Source organism: Somniosus microcephalus, chromosome 7 (assembly GCF_052327205.1).
Source record: "Somniosus microcephalus isolate GS21.2 chromosome 7, FLI_Smic_1.0, whole genome shotgun sequence".
Classification (NCBI taxonomy): domain Eukaryota; kingdom Metazoa; phylum Chordata; class Chondrichthyes; order Squaliformes; family Somniosidae; genus Somniosus; species Somniosus microcephalus.
Window position 1 is genome coordinate 96,922,523 of NC_140993.1, and position 18,201 is coordinate 96,940,723.

The following is an 18,201-nucleotide window of genomic DNA, read 5'->3' on the forward strand; positions in this document are numbered from 1 at the left end:
GACAGCACCGTTTATTGGACCGATGATACATGAGGTTTTGAGAATGTCGGCCTTATATTCATCTCTATCTGCCAGACACCTATGTTTGAAGCATATGCTTACGCGAATCTGGCATGGATGAGTGCACTCCTTGCCAGACGGCCAGCAATGTGGTCGCGTGCAGCTGCATTGGTCACATCCGGACCCGCAACGCGTGGCTCCCCGTCCTCCTCCTCATCCTCCTCCTCTTCTTCCGAGGGGTGTGTGTGCTGAGCCACTTGTTCGCCTGGCAGCATGAAGCCGTGCTGCTGTGCGATGTTGTGCAGGGCACAGCAGACCACGATGATTCTGGACACCTTGGCTGGTGCATACTGCTGGGCTCCACCAGATCTGTCCAGGCATTGGAAGCGCATTTTGAGCAAGTTGATGGTTAGCTCTATGATGCTTCTGGTGAAAAGGTGGCTCACATTGTAACGTTCCTCAGCCTCGTTTGTTGGCCTTCTCATCGGTGTCATAAGCCATTTTTTTCAGGGGATAGCCCTTGTCGCCAAGTAGCCATCCGCAAAGTTGGGTTGGCGGTTGGAAGAGCTGAGGCACAGTAGACTGGCACAGGATGAAGGAGTCATGGCAACTGCCAGCATACTTAGTGCAAACATGCATGATGATCTTCCTGGGGTTACACATCAGCTGGACGTTCAGGGAGTGGAATCCCTTGCGGTTGACAAACACAGCTAGGTTGTGATAAGGGGCCCTAATGGCTACATGTGTGCAATCTATGACGCCCTGCACCATTGGCAAGCCTGCCATATTGGCAAAGCCAACCGCATGAGTGGTCACACTTGGGCCATCCGTGGAGAAGTGGATGTAATTGTGGGCCTTTGCAAAGGGGGCATCGGTGACCTGTGTGATGCAGGTGTGTGTGGCCGACTGGGAGATGCCGCTGATGTCTGCAGCTGATCCCTGGAAGGAGCCCGAAGCAAAGAGGTTGAGTGCAGTGGTGACTTTGACAGCCACTGGTAAGGAGTGTCCACCCGCTCCTCTGGGCTCCAGGTACAGCATTGCGCAGATGTCAGTGACTACGTCTCTCGAAAGTCTCAGCCTCCTTTGGCAGTGCTGCTCCGTCATGCTGAGGAAGCTGGTCCTCTGCCTGTAAACCGTGTGTTAGGGGTATCTCCTGCGGCGAGGTGCAGCCCTGCGCTGATGCCCTCCGCCCTGTGCAGCATCAGGTGGGTGAGAAGGAAGAGGGTGGCGCTCCTGGTGCTGGTGCTGCTACTGTGGCTGGTTGTGGCGCTGCCGCGGCAGCTCTTCCTCCAAATCTGACGACCAGGATGAGAGGATATAAATGGTTTCCATAAGGTTGCTATAGATTTCAGTTGAGGCAAGAAGCTTGCAAGCGCACAGTCAAAGTGGCCTGAGATTATTCCAATCAGGTCACACTGCAGATGGCTGTCAGCTTGAACAGTCACAAGGTCAGTAGAGTTGCTAAATCTTATCCCAAACCTCCAACAACATGTGGCATTTGAATGTCAGCCATGTTGCAGGAGCACTTTTAAGTGGCTGCAGCAATTGACAACAAATCATGTCCTCGAGAAACCCAACTCATTGCAGCTGGCGTGTTTCTCGGAAGACGGCAAACAGGAGTCAGAAGCACCAAAATGGGAAGCGCTAATTAAAATAGGATTAGCAAGGCAGTTAACAGGCTGTTAACTGCCTTTCCCACCGTTTGCTGTCGGGTCAGTTCGGGAGCGGCTGACCCAACACTTACGAAAGTAGCGCAACACTTACAAAAGTAGCGTGGGGGCAGGTTGGAGGCGGGTTCATAGGCAACCGGCATTTTTTCTGATTTTCACTGCCGACCCGCCTCCAAGCCCGCCCTCTGAGGTCCATTAAAATCGAGCCCTTTGTGTCCTCATCACAACTTGCTTTCCCACCTATCTTTGTATCATCAGCAAATTTGACTACAGTACACTCGGTCCCTCCATCCAAATCATTAATATAGATTGTAAATAGTTGAAGCCCCAACACTGATCCCTGTGGCACCCCACTAGTTAGTTTGCTAACCTCAAAATGACCCATTTATCCTGACCCTCTGTTTTCTGTTAGTTAGCCAATCCTCTATCCATGCTCCCCCAACACCATGAGATCTTGGGCCGTATTTTCCGATCAGAGGCTTCCTGCGTGCGGAGGCCTCCGATCTGGAAAAATCTACGAACTTACCTGAGGGCTCACGAGGCGCCTATACTTCCGCTCCTGGGCCTCTCCAAACTCCAAGTGCGCAGGGCCCACGTATCCCAGAGGCACAGGCAGTTCGCAAGCGTCCCTGGGATCACGTGGGCCATAGGGATCCAATAGAAGGGAATCTCCCTTCATACACTTGACAGATAGACCTGTCAAATATATGAATGGAGATCACCCCAAAAACACAGTAAAACTTTAAATACATTTTTTTTTAAATCACCTTTTTAAAATTAGTTGAAATTACAATAAATTAAAGATTTTAAACAAAAAATAAATTTTTTGAAAAAAAATTAATGTTTTTTACGGGGCTAAAAATAAACTTACCTTTTTTTAAAAAGTATTTTTAAATTATAAATGAGTGAAGAAATTTTTTTTAAAAACTTTTTTCAACTCTTATCCTGCTTTTACCAGGCATAAGATTTCTAAGGGTTTTCTGCTGGCGGAGGTGCTCCAAAAAGCGGAACTATCTGCAGAGGCCCTTCTCCAGGGCAGGCGTCCGATCTGTCAAGAGCATTTTTGACAGATCGGAAATGCTGGTTTAAAGCGCATGCGCTTCGCATGCCTGAAACTGGCATTTCTGATGTCCCTACGGGTCATCGGAATATACGGCCCCTTATCTTGTACAGTAACCTTTTATGTGACACCTTATTGAATGCCTTTTGGAAATCCAAATACACTACTTCTACTGGTTCCCCTTTATCCACCCTGCTCGTTATATCTTCAAAGAACTCTAATAAATTTGTCAAACACGATTTCCCTTTCATAAAACCATGTTGACTCTGCTTGATTGTATTAGGATTTTCTAAATGTCCTGCTACTACTTCCTTAATAATGGATTCCAGCATTTTCCCAATGACAGATGTTAGACTAACTGGCCTGCTTTCTGTCTTCCTCCTTTCTTGAATATGGGCATTACATTTGTGGTTTTCCAATCCGCTGGGACCTTACCAGAGTCTAGGGAATTTTGGAAGATTACAACCAATACATCCACTATCTCTGCAGCCACTTCTTTTAAGACCCTAGGATGCAGGCCATCAGGTCCAGGGGACTTGTCAGCCTTTAGTCCCATTAGTTTGCCTAGTACTTTTTCTCTAGTGATAGTGATTGTTTTAAGTTCCTCCCTCCCTTTTGCCCCTTGATTTTCCACTATTATTGGGATGCTTTTAGTGCCTTCTACCATGAAGACAGATACAAAATATTTGTTCAAAGTCTCTGCCATTTCCTTGTTTCCCATTATTAATTCTCCAGTCTCATCCTCTTAAGGGACCAACGTTTACTTTTAGCTACTCTCTTCCTTTTCATATACTACAGTAGTACAAGTTCTTACTGTCTGTTTTCATATTTCTAGCTAGTTTACTCACAATCTATTTTCTCCCGCTATTATTTTTTGAGTTATCCTTTGCAAGTTTCTAAAGAGATTCCCAATCTTTTAGCCTACCACTGATCTTCACAACATTGTATGTCTTTTCTTTCAATTTAATACCCTCCTTAACTTCCTTAGTAAGCCACGGAGGGTTTATCCTTCTCGTAGAGGCTTTCTTTCTCACTGGAATATATCTTTGTTGAGTTATGAAATATCTCCTTAAAAGTCTACATTCCATTATATACCACTGCTCACTGTAACCCCAGATCCCAGTGCAGTGCACACCACTGCTCACTGTAGCCCCAGATCCCCGTGCAGTGTACACCACTCCTCACTGTAAGTGCAGATTTCAGTACAGTGCACACCACTCCTCACTGTAACCCCAGATCCCAGTGCAGTGTACACCACGCCTCACAGTAACCTCCGGTAGCAGTGCAGTAAACAGCACTCCTCACTGTAACTCCAGACCCCAGTGCAGTGTACACCACTCCTCACAGTAACCTCCGGTAGCAGTGCAGCAAACAGCACTCCTCACTGTAACCCCAGATCCCAGTGCAGTGTACACCACTCCTCACTGTAACCTCCGGTAGCAGTGCAGTATACAGCACTCCTCACTGTAACCCCAGATCCCAGTGCAGTTTACACCACTCCTCACTGTAACCCCAGGTCTCAGAGTGCAATGTACACCACTGCTCAGTGTAACCCCAGATCTCAGTGCAGTATACGCCACGCTTCACTGTAACTGTAACCCCAGATGCTAGAGTGCAGTACACACCACTCCTCACTGTAACTCCTGATGCCAGTGCAGTGTACACCACTCCTCACTGTAACACCAAATCCCAGTGCAATATACACCACTCTTAGACTGGGTATTATGTAATGAGAAAGGATTAATTAGCAATCTTGTTGTGCGAGGCCCCTTGGGGAGGAGCGATCATAATATGATAGAATTCTTCATTAAGATGGAGAGTGAAGTAGTTGATTCAGAGACTTGGGTACTGAATTTAAATAAAGGAAACTACGATGGTATGAGGCGCGAGTTGGCTAGGATGGATTGGGGAATGTTACTTAAAGGGTTGCCGGTGAATAGGCAATGGCAAATATTTAAAGATTGCATGGATGAACTACAGAATTTGTTCATCCCTGTTTGGCATAAAAATAAAACAAAAAAGGTGACTCAACTGTGGCTAACAAGGGAAATTAGGGATAGCATAACATCCAAGGAGACGACATATAAATTGGCCAGAAAAAGCAGCAAACCTGAGGATTGGGAGCAGTTTAGGATTCAGCAAAGGAGGACAAAGGGATTAATTAAGAGGGGGAAAATAGTGTATGAGTGTAAACTTGCAGGGAACATAAAAACTGACTGTAAAAGCTTCTATAGATATGTGAAGAGAAAAAGATTGGTAAAGTCAAGCATAGGTCCCTTGCAGTCAGAATCAGGGGAATTTATAATGGGGAACAAAGGCATGGCAGACCAATTAAATACATACTTTGGTTCTGTCTTCACAAAGGAGGACACAATTAAACTCCCAGTGATGTCGGGGAACATAGGGTCTAATAAGAGGGAGGAACTGAATGAAATCAGTATTTGTAGGGAAATGGTGTTATGGAAATTGACGGGATTGAAGGCCGATAAATCCCCAGGGCCTGATAATCTACATCCTAGGGTACTTAAGGAAGTGGCCCTGGAAATAGTAGCTGCATTGTTGGTCATCTTCCAAAATTCTATAGACTCTGGAACAGTTCCCATGGATTGGAGGGTAGCTAATGTAACCCCACTATTTAAAAAAGGTGGTAGAGAGAAAACAGGGAATTATAGACCGGTAAGCCTGACATCGGTAGTGGGGAAAATGCTAGAGTCTATTATAAAAGATGTAATAGCAGAGCACTTGGAAAACAGTGACAGGATCGGACAAAGTCAACATGGATTTACAAAAGGTAAATCATGCTTGGCTAATCTACTGGAATTTTTTGAGGATGTAACTGGTAGAATAGATAAGGGAGAACCAGTGGATGTGGTGTATTTGGACTTTCAGAAGGCCTTCGATAAGGTCCCACATAAGAGACTAGCGTGCAAAATTAAAGCACATGGGATTGGGGGTAAGGTACTGACTTGGATAGAAAACTGATCAGCAGACAGGAAGGCCCTATGTTCCCCGACATCTTTGGGAGGTTATTTGTGTCCTCCTTTGTGAAGACAGAACCAAAGTATGTATTTAATTGGTCTGCCATGCCTTTGTTCCCCATTATAAATTCCCCTGATTCTGACTGCAAGGGACCTATGCTTGACTTTACCAATCTTTTTCTCTTCACATATCTATAGAAGCTTTTAGTCAGTTTTTATGTTCCCTGCAAGCTTACACTCATACACTATTTTCCCCCTCTTAATTAATCCCTTTGTCCTCCTTTGCTGAATGCTAAACTGCTCCCAATCCTCAGGTTTGCTGCTTTTTCTGACCAATTTATATGTCATCTCCTTGGATCTTATGCTATCCCTAATTTCCCTTGTTAGCCACAGTTGAGTCACCTTTTTTGTTTTATTTTTATGCCAAACAGGGATGAACAAATTCTGTAGTGCTCCACTCCTCACTGTAGCCCCAGATCCCAGTGCAGTGTACACCACTGCTCACTGTAGCCCCAGATCCCAGTGCAGTGTACACCACTGCTCACTGTAGCCCCAGATCCCAGTGCAGTATACACCACTGCTCACTGTAACCCGATCCTAGTGCAGTGTACACCACTGCTCACTGTAGCCCCAGATCCCAGTGCAGTATACACCACTGCTCACTGTAGCCCCAGATCTCAGTGCAGTGTACACCACTGCTCACTGTAGCCCCAGATCCCAGTGCAGTATACACCACTGCTCACTGTAGCCCCAGATCCCAGTGCAGTATACACCACTGCTCACTGTAGCCCCAGATCTGAGTGCAGTGTACACCACTGCTCACTGTAGCCCCAGATCCCAGTGCAGTATACACCACTGCTCACTGTAGCCCCAGATCTCAGTGCAGTGTACACCACTCCTCACTGTAGCCCCAGATCCTAGTGCAGTGTACACCACTCCTCACTGTAGCCCCAGATCCCAGTGCAGTGTACACCACTGCTCACTGTAGCCCCAGATCCCAGTGCAGTGTACACCACTCCTCACTGTAGCCCCAGATCCCAGTGCAGTGTACACCACTGCTCACTGTAGCCCCAGATCTCAGTGCAGTGTACACCACTGCTCATTGTAACCCAATCCTAGTGCAGTGTACACCACTCCTCACTGTAGCCCCAGATCCCAGTGCAGTTTACACCACTGCTCACTGTAGCCCCAGATCCCAGTGCAGTGTACACCACTGCTCACTGTAGCCCCAGATCCTAGTGCAGTGTACACCACTCCTCACTGTAGCCCCAGATCCCAGTGCAGTGTACACCACTCCTCACTGTAGCCCCAGATCCCAGTGCAGTGTACACCACTCCTCACTGTAGCCCCAGATCCCATTGCAGTGTACACCACTCCTCACTGTAGCCCCAGATCCCATTGCAGTGTACACCACTCCTCACCGTAGCCCCAGATCCCATTGCAGTGTACACCACTGCTCACTGTAACCCGATCCTAGTGCAGTGTACACCACTGCTCACTGTAACCCCTGATCCCAGTGCAGTGTACACCACTGCTCACTGTAGCCCCAGGTCCCAGTGTAGTGCACATGTATATTGCACTGTCCAGTCTGCGTCACTCGCTCACCGCAGCTCCTGACCCTCACCGACACCGTGTCGCCTGTGTCAATTCCGAGTCTGGATTCCCGGGTCATCCAGCCGGATGCGGTAAGAAGCCGCCGCGACCAGCTCACCTCTCTCAGGCCGCTATTAAATCGCTTTCCCGGTGGACTCGTCATTTCGCCGCCTTCGCCGCCTGCACAAACCCGACACTCAGACCGAAACCGAAAGGCAAAACAAAGGCGTCATCACGTAGCACGCAACCGAGCTCGTTCCACCAAACTCGCAACTCCTGATAGTGCAAACACGGAGAAAATAGCACCCAGCACGTGACACATGTAACATGGTGTAAGTGACACGAGAAAAAAGGAGCATGTGACACAAGTAGCATGGTGCACATGACAGTAGTAACATGTTGCAAGTGACACAAGAAGCATGGTGCATGTGACTGTAGTAACATGGTGCATGTTTCACGAGAAAAAAGATGCATGTGACACAAGTAACATGATGTACGTGACACAAGTAGCATGGTGCACGTGACACAAGTAACATGGTGCACGTGACACTAGTAACATGGTGCACGTGACACTAGTAACATGGTGCACGTGACACAAGTAACATGGTGCACGTGACACTAGTAACATGGTGCACGTGACACTAGTAACATGGTGCACGTGACACTAGTAACATGGTGCACGTGACAGTAGTAACATGGTGCACATGACACAGGAAGCGTGGACGTGGCACAAGATTTGCACGTGACACAAGTAGCATGGTGCATATTACACGAGAAGCAAGGTGCACGTGACACAAGAAGCATGGTGCACGTGCCACAAGTAGCATGGTGCACGTGACACAAGAAGCATGGTGCCCGTGACACAAGAAGCATGGTGCACGTGACACAAGAAGCATGGTGCACGTGACACAAGTAGCATGGTGCCCGTGACACAAGAAGCATGGTGCACGTGACACAAGAAGCATGGTGCACGTGCCACAAGTAGCATGGTGCACGTGACACAAGAAGCATGGTGCATGTGCCACAAGTAGCATGGTGCACGTGACACAAGAAGCATGGTGCATGTGACTCAAGAAGCATGGTGCACGTGCCACAAGTAGCATGGTGCACGTGACACAAGAAGCATGGTGCACGTGCCACAAGTAGCATGGTGTATGTGACACTAGTAACATGATGCACGTGACACAAGAAGCAAGGTGCACGTGACACAAGAAGCATGGTGCACGTGCCACAAGTAGCATGGTGTATGTGACACTAGTAACATGATGCACGTGACACAAGAAGCATGGTGCCCGTGACACAAGAAGCAAGGTGCACGTGACACAAGAAGCATGGTGTACGTGCCACAAGTAGCATGGTGCACATGACACAAGAAGCATGGTGCACGTGACACAAGAAGCATGGTGCACGTGCCACAAGTAGCAGGGTGTATGTGACACTAGTAACATGATGCACATGACACAAGAAGCATGGTACCCGTGACACAAGAAGCATGGTGCATGTGCCACAAGTAGCATGGTGCACGTGACACAAGTAGCATGGTGCACGTGACATGAGAAGCATGGTGCACGTGCCACAAGTAGCATGGTGCACGTGACACAAGTAGCATGGTGCACGTGCCACAAGTAGCATGGTGCACGTGCCACAAGTAGCATGGTGCACGTGACACAAGTAGCATGGTGCACGTGACACAAGAAACATGGTGCACGTGCCACAAGTAGCATGGTGCACGTGACACAAGTAGCATGGTGCACGTGACATGAGAAGCATGGTGCACGTGCCACAAGTAGCATGGTGCACGTGCCACAAGTAGCATGGTGCACGTGACATGAGAAGCATGACGCATGTGACACATGAACATGGCGCACGTGACACAAGAAGCATGGTGTACGTGACATGAGTAGCATGGTGCACGTGACACAAGTAGCATGGTGCACTTGACAGAAGAACCATGGCGCATGTGACACATGAACATGGTGCACGTGACACACGAAGCATTGTGTACGTGACATGAGAAGCATGGTGCACATGACAGTAGTAACATGGTGCACATGACAGAAGAGAAAAGGTGCACGTGACAAGTAGCATGGTGCATGTGACATTAGTAACATTGTGCACATGACACAAGAAGCATGGTGCACGTGACACAAGAAGTATAGTGCACGTGACACAAGAAGCTTGGTGTACATGACACACGTAGCATGGTGTACGTGACACAAGTAGCAAGGTGCGCGTGACACAAGTACCATTGGTGCACGTGACACAAGTAGCATGGTGCATGTGACATTAATAATATTTTGCACATGATAGTCGTAAAATGGTGCACATGACACAAGAAGCATGGTGCACGTGACGCAAGTAGCAAGGTGCATGTGACACAAGTAACATGGTGCATATGACACAAGTAGCAGGGTGCACGTGACCCAAGTAGCATGGTGTATGTGACACAAGTAGCATGGTGTACGTGACACAAGTAGCATGGTGTATGTGACACAAGTTGCATGGTGTACGTGACACAAGAAGCATGGTGTATGTGACACAAGCAGCATGGTGCACATGACACAAGAAGCATGGTGCACATGACACAAGTAGCATGGTGCACATGACACCTGAAGTATGGTGTACATGACACAAGTAGCATGGTGTATGTGACAAGTAGCATGGTGCACGTGACAGAATTAGCATGGTGCACGTGACACAATTAGCATGGTGCATGTGACACAAGAAGCATGGTGTACATGACACAAGTAGCATGGCGCCCCTGACACAAGAAGCATGGTGCACGTGACACAAGTAGCATGGAGTACATGACACAAGTAACATGGTGCACATGACACAAGTAGCATGGTGCATGTGACACAGAAGCATGGTGCACGTGACACAAGATGTATAGTGCACATGACACAAGAAGCATGTTGCACGTGACAGTAGGAGCATGGTGCACATGACACAGGAAGAATGGTGGACGTCGCACAAGACTTGCACGTGACACAAGTAGCATGCTGCACATGACACGAGAAGCATGGTGCACGTCACACAAGAAGCATATTGCACATGACTGTAGTAACATGGTGCACGTGACACATTTAGCATGGTGCACGTGACACAAGTAGCATGGCACACAAGACACAAGAAGCATGGTGCACTTGACTCAAGAGGCACATGTGACACTAATAGCATATTGCATGTGACACTAGTAACATGGTGCACATGACACAAGAAGCATGGTGCACGTGACTCAAGTAGCATGGTACACATGACACAAGTAGCATGGTGTACGTGACACAAGTAGCATGGTGTACGGGACACAAGTAGCATGGTGTACATGGCACAAGTAGCGTGTACATGACACAAGTAGCATGGTGTACGGGACACAAGTAACATGGTTTACGTGACACAAGTAGCATGGCGTACGTGACACAGGTAGCATGGTGTCCTAGACAGAAGAAGCATGGTGCACGTGACAGTAGTAACATGGAGCATGTGACACAAGTAGCATGGTGCACGTGACACAAGAAGCATGGTGTACATGACACAAGTAGCATGGTGTACGGGACACAAGTAGCATGGTGTACGGGACACAAGTAGCATGGCGTACGTGACACAGGTAGCATGGTGTCCTAGACAGAAGAAGCATGGTGCACGTAAGAGTAGTAACATGGTGCACGTGACACAAGTAGCATGGTGCACGTGACACAAGAAGCATGGTGCACGTGACACAAGAAGCATGGTACACGTGACACAAGAAGCATGGTGTACGTGACACAAGTAGCATGGTGTACGGGACACAAGTAGGATGGTGTACGGGACACAAGTAGCATGGTGTACGGGACACAAGTAGGATGGTGTACATGACACAAGTAGCATGGTTTACGTGACAGAAGTAGCATGGTGCACGTGACACAAGAAGCATGGTGCATGTGACACAAGAAGCATGGTGACATGAATCTTGTCATTCATGTGGAAATGACTTATTTAATAATACTGGGCGGCCTGCTGGTGGCGCTATCCAGAGAGCGTATAAATACTCGGGCATGGGCCCAGCTTGCTCAGGACATTCTTTAGCAGGAACTAGTGAAGGACACAACTAGATCTCCATGTTGAAAAACAGTTGATTAAAGCCTTGTTTCATACTCAGACCAAGTGCCTAGTAGTTTTCATACGTCACATGGTGCACGTGACACAAGAAGCATGTGCACTTGACACAAGAAGCATGGTGCATGTGACACAAGTAGCATGGTGCATGTGACACAAGTAGCAAGGTGCACGTGACATAAGCAACATGGTGCCCGTGACACAAGAAGCATGTTGCACGTGACAGTAGTAACATGGTGCATATGACACAAGTAGCATGCTGCACATGACATGCGAAGCATGGTGCACGTGACACATTTAGCATGGTGCACGTGACACAAGTAGCAGGGCGCACAAGACAAGAAGCATGGTGCACTTGACACAAGAAGCACATGTGACACAAGTAGCATATTGCATATGATACTAGTAACATGGTGCACATGACACAAGAAGCATGGTGCACATGACACAAGTAACATGGCACTCCTGACACAAGAAGCATGGTGCATGTGACACAAGTAGCATGGTGCACATGACACAAGTAGCATGGTGTACGTGACACAAGTAGCACGGAGCACGTGACAAAAGTAGCATGGTGTACGTGACACAAGTAGCATGGTGTACGTGACACAAGATGTATGGTGCACGTGACATAAGCAACATGGTGCCCGTGACACAAGAAGCATGGTGCACGTGACACAAGAAGCATGTTGCACTTTTCAGTAGTAACATGGTGCATGTGACACACATAGCATGGTGCACATGACACGAGAAGCATGGTGCACGTGACACAAGTAGCATGGTGCACGAGACACAAGTAGCATATTGCATGTGACACTAGTAACTTGGTGCACGTGACACTAGTAACATGGTGCACATGACACGAGAAGCATGGTGCACGTGACACAAGTAGCATGGTACATGTGGCACAAGTAGCATGGTGCACGTGACACAAGTAGCATTGTGCACGTGACACAAAAGTGCACATGACACAAGTAGCATGGTGCATGTGACACAAGAAGTGCACGTGACACAAGTAGCATGGTGCACGTGACACAAGACATGCACGTGACACAAGTAGCATGTTGCACGTGACACAAGAAGTGCCCGTGACACAAATTTCATCATGCACGTGACACGAAGCATGGTGCATGTGACACAAGAAGTGCACAGGACTGTGTGCGAGGTTGTGCCGTCTACTTGAAGGGGCAAGTTTCTTTAGCCTGATGATCCTGACCTTTTCTGTACATTTGTATGTACAGAGCGAGGATTGAACCCCGGATATATATGGCGTACGTGGCTCTGCTACTGACCAGAAGAGGCATTAGCACAAGAGCCTTTAGCAGCTGCAAGAGTCATCTGCCAGACCTTAAACAGGACACTTTCTCCTGCAGACCCCAAGAACCAGTCTGCCCAGTATCTTCTCAGTTCCCTGCAATAAATCTCTCATTGCAGCCAATAGACTGCCAGGTCCAAAGAAATGTTGGGACTCTGCCTCTCTTGCCTTGCTGCGTGACCCCCTCAGACCCTTTGATCAGATGACGTTGATAGAGTCAGGTGTTATTTTTCCATTCTTCACAGGTTTAATATTGGAACAACAAAGCAATTCCCCGACATTTGTATTTTTTGGTCAGCCAGATGCCCAGAATGTGGGAAACCTCTCACCATGCTTAAGAAATTCAAAACAAAGCTACTGAGACATCCACCTAGACTTTCTGTTTAAACAAAAACAGAAAATTGCAGATGGTGGAATTCTGAAGCAAAAATAGAAAATGTCGGAAACACTCAGCAGGTCAGTCAGCATCTGTAGAGAGCACGGACAAGTTAACGTTTCAACAACAACAACTTGTATTCATATAGTACCTTTAACGTAGTAAAACATCCCAAGGCGCTTCACAGGAGCGTTATCAAACAAAATTTGACACCGAGCCACATAAGGAGATATTAGGACCGATGACCAAAAGCTTGGTGAAAGTGGAAGGTTTTAAGGAGTGTCTTAAATGAGGTAAAGAGATTTAGGGAGGCAATTCCAGAGCTTAGGGCCCAGGCAGCTGAAGGCATGGCCGCCAATGGTAAAGCAATTGAAATCAGGGATGCGCAAAAGGCCAAAGTTGGAGGAGCACAGAGATCTCGGAGGGTTGTAGGGCTGGAGGAGATATGAAGGGGCGAGGCTATGGAGGGATTTGAAAACAAGGATGTGAATTTTAAAATTGAGGCATTGTCAGACTGGGCGCCAATGTAGGTCAGCAAGCATTGGGGTGATGGGTGAACGGAATTGGTGCAAGTTTGGACATGGGCAACAGAGTTTCAGGTGTGAGCCCTTTTGCTTTTAAAAGCGAGATGGCTGGCGCCTCATTTTTAGGTATGCCTGGTGCTGCTCCTGGCACGCTCTTCTACACTCCTTATTGAACCAGGGTTGGTCCAACACTGGCATCTATCCGACAATGTGGAAAACTGCCCAGGTATGTTCTGTCCACAAAAAGCAGGACAAATCCAATCCGGCCAATTACCACCCCATCAGTCTACTCTCAATCATCAGCAAAGTGATGGAAGGCGTCATCAACAATGCTATCAAGCAGCACTTACTCACCAATAACCTGCTCACTGATGCCCAGTTTGGGTTTTGCCAAGACCACTTCCTCCCGACCTCATTACAGCCTGAATTCCAGAGGTGAGGTGAGAGTGACTACCCTTGACATTAAGGCAGCATTTCACCGAGTGTGGCATCAAGGAGCCCTAGTAAAACTGAAGTCAATGGGAATTGGGTGGAAACCTCTCCACTGGCTGGAGTCATACCTAGCACAAAGGAGGATGATTGTGGTGGTTGAAGGTCAATCATCACAGCCCCAGGACATCGCTGCAGGAGTTCCTCAGGGCGGTATCCTAGGCCCAACCATCTTCAGCTGCTTCATCAATGACCTTCCCTCCAGCATAAGGTCAGAAATGGAGATGTCCACTGATGACTGCACAGTGTTCAGTGACATTCACCACTCCTCAGATAATGAAGCAGTCCATGCCCACATGCAACAAGACCTGGACGACATTCAGGCTTGGGCTGATAAGTGGCAGGTAACATTCGTGCCACAGAGTGCCAGGCAATGACTATCTCCAACAAGCAAAAGTCTAACCACCGCCCCTTGACATTCAACGGCATTACCATCACCGAATCCCCCATCATCAACATCCTGGGGGTCACCATTGACCAGAAACTTAACTGGACCAGCCACATAAATAGTGTGGCAACAAGAGCAGGTCAAAGACTCACCTCCTGAATCCCCAAAGCCTTTCCACCATCTACAAGGTACAAGTCAGGAGTGTGATGGAATACTCTCCACTTGCCTGGATGAGTGCAGCTCCAACAACACTCAAGAAGCGCGACACCATCCAGGACAAAGTAGCCCACTTGATTGGCACCCCATCCACCACCTTAAACATTCACTCCCTCCACCCCTGGCGTACCATGGCTGCAGTGTGTGCCATCTACAATATGCACTGCAGAAACTCACCAAGGCTCCTTCGGCAGCACCTCCCAAACCTGTGACCTCTACCACCTAGAAGGACAAGGGCAGCAGACGCATGGGAACACCACCACCTCCAAGTTCCCCTCCAAGTCGCACACCTCTGATGAATCGTCTAGAATTCCTCACTGACTTAGAAGTATATCGCCGATCCTTCATCGTCGCTGGGTCAAAATCCTGGAACTCCCTACCTAACAGCACTGTGGGAGTACCTTCAACACATAGACTGCAGTAGTTCAAGAAGGCGGCTCACCACCACCTTCTCAAGGGCAATTAGGGATGGATAATAAATGCTGGCCTTGCCAGCGATGCCCACATCCCATAAACGAATAAAAAAAAATGTAATTTAATATTAAGGCCACATAAGATTACCCATAAAGACTGGTATAGCTGGGGTGGGGGTACTGGGGACCCCCAATCACCTGGTTAGAAGTCATGGATAGCCCCATGCCTCCTTTGAAAGGTACCAAAGTTACAGCATGAGTCCACTGGAGTGACTACTGGGGTCTCTCTGCTCCACAATTCCTGATGGTTTCTGTCACCAATGGGAGCTTGATAACTGTGCACCTGTATAAACAGGTGCAGAGCAATACTCAGAGTTTCACAACCACTGGAAGTGACTTATGACTCCTCAAAGTTATATCTGCCATGGAATTATACTATTCTTCTTGCATTTACTGCATTTCTGATCTCTGTTTTGGATTTCAGTTTAATTCACTGTTTTATTTTTATTTTTCCTTTTTCCTCTTTTCCCACCAACTAGTCAGAGGTATTATGTTGTAATGTGCAATAGCTCTTTGCAGGTAGGATTGGGAATTATCTTGCAGTTCCTCTTTCTCTGTCTAAGATAGATGGCAAGGAGGAATTCTAGAGGATTCATCAGAGGAATGTCTGCCTGTTCCTGAGGCATTTGGCACAAATCCGTCATTATACAAGTTTGCCCTCAGATCCCACCAGAGTTCGTTGGGCACGTCACAGGAGACTTAACAAGGGAGGCTGTTCTCCAGGTTGGGGACCACTCATTGTGGCATCTGGTTGTACTAGCAGAAAAATAGTTTTGAGAGGTTGGAAGCTAAATAAGCACATGCACGGAGATAGACATGTGCACATCCTGCATGCCAACCTGGGTAACATTAAGTACTTGTGCACCATGCAGCTTAGGTTGATCTATAATAACTTGAGGTGTTATAATCTTGAGGTAGTGTACACAGCATTGGGAATGCTTACCATCTGCTGTCAGAAATGGGGCACTGTTATCCTCTGGGGAGAGTGCCCCAGAGTACTAAATTGGACAACCCTCCTCTCACCCATCTCATGTAGCTGCTTGTCCATTTAGCCATCCCTACTATTACTTTTGTATGATGGGAAAAGCTTGTAATGGAATGTCTACTTTGGCTATCCATTCGATGGCCTCCTGAGCTGCTGAGTGGAGAAGTGAGGTGCCTCCCACAACAGATCTCAGTGGACAGGTTGATTTGATGTGTTCCATGGTCTGGGACTCATGGCCACAGTCGCACTTCGGATCATCCCTCATCTTCCACGTGTGGAGCAGGTGGCCGCATCATCCATGCCTTGTGTGCATTTGTTTGAGCGTTGTCCACTGTCTTTGAGGGAGGTCGAATCCAGGGACCTCTGCTGTTGGGTCAGTGATAAGATGTTGTTTTTTTATGTTGCATGCGTCCCAAGATTCTGTCCATCTGGATAGTGGGTTGATACCGGCTGCATAAATATTGGCTGCTATTTTCCAGAATGGCCAACATGATTTTAAGCGCTTTCATGGTGGGTTTTTCAAGTCTTCATGAATGGGAAGGTCGATGTTGTTCATGATTTTTCCCATCTCACAGAACACAGTGGCATCACGGCGAATGGCAGGTGGGCCAATGTGGGACAGCACTGGGAGCCACTCTGTTGGAGTGGTCTTAAGCATCCCTGACACCGTCTTCATGGCGGCGTTTAGCTGCACGTCGACGGTCTTTGTGTGGTGACTGCAGGACCATGAGGCAGAGCTCACAAAGGCCTTCGACACTGTCAACCGTGAGGGATTATGGAGTGTCCTCCTCAAATTCGGCTGCCCTCAAAAGTTTGTCACTATCCTCCGCCTGTTTCACGACGACATGCAAGCCGTGATCCTGACCAACGGTTCCACCACAGACCCAATTCACGTACGAACCGGGTCTTGCTGCAATGCTCCATCTCACCCTCAGTAAGCTCCCCACTGGAGTGGAGCTAATTTACAGAACAAACGGGAAACTGTTCAACCTCCGTCGCCTCCAGTCCAGATCCAAGGTCGTCCCATCCTCTGTCGTTGAATTACAGTATGCAGACGATGCTTGCGTCTGCGCTCAGTCGGAGGTCGAACTCCAAACCATCGTAAACACCTTCACCGAAGCATACGAGAACATGGGCCTCACACTAAACATCCGTAAGACAAAGGTCCTCTACCAACCTGCCCCCGCCACACAGTGCTGCCCCCGGATTATCAAAATCCACGACAAGGCCTTGGACAATGTGGACCACTTTCCATACCTCGGGAGCCTACTGTCAACAAGGGCAGACATCGACGACGAAGTCCAACACCGCCTTCAGTGTGCCAGTGCAGCCTTTGGTCGCCTGAGGAAGAGGGCATTTGAAGACCAGGACCTCAAACACGGCACTAAGCTCATGGTCTACAGAGCAGTAGTGATACCTGCCCTGCTGTATGCCTCAGAGACATGGACCATGTACAGCAGGCACCTCAAAGCACTGGAGAGGTACCACCAACGCTGCCTCTGCAAGATCCTGCAAATCCATTGGCAGGATAGGCGCACCAACATCAGTGTTCTTGCTCAGGCCAACATCCCCAGCATCGAAGCTCTGACCACGCTCAATCAGCTCCGATGGACGGGTCACATTGTCTGCATGCCCAATACGAGACTCCCAAAACATGCGCTCTACTCGGAGCTCCGGCACGGCAAGAGAGCCCCAGGTGGGCAGAGGAAACGCTTCAAGGACACCCTCAAAGCCTCCTTGAAAAAGTGCAACATCCCCACCGACACCTGGGAATCCCTGGCCCAAGACCGCACAAAGTGGAGGAGAAGCATCCGGGAAGGCGCCGAACACCTCGAGTCTCTTCGCCGGGAGCAAGCGGAAGCCAAGCGCAGGCAGCACAAGGAGCGCACGTCAACCTAAGCACCCCACCCATCCACCCCTTCAACCACCATCTGCCCCACCTGTGACAGAGACTGTAGGTCCCGCATTGGACTAATCAGTCACCTGCGAACTCATTTTTAATGTGGAAGCAAGTCATCCTCAGTTCCGAGGGACTGCCT

The 18,201-nt window shown here is 48.3% G+C and overlaps 1 protein-coding gene across 3 annotated transcripts in view; it reads right to left on the reverse strand.

The window, feature by feature from the left end:
- Positions 1-7,597, reverse strand: part of LOC147114809 (uncharacterized) — a 158,476-nt gene extending 150,879 nt beyond the window's left edge. Inside the window, exon 1 of one of the 3 annotated variants that reach the window (XM_085992769.1) lies at positions 7,420-7,597. In XM_085992769.1, coding sequence (XP_085848895.1) covers positions 7,420-7,464 — 45 coding nt within the window. In that variant the 5' untranslated portion in view covers positions 7,465-7,597. Of the gene's footprint in view, positions 1-7,313 lie in introns of all 3 variants that reach the window. The other 2 variants (XM_085992767.1, XM_085992768.1) reach the window with 2 other exon arrangements.
- Positions 7,598-18,201: the final 10,604 nt, after the last annotated feature.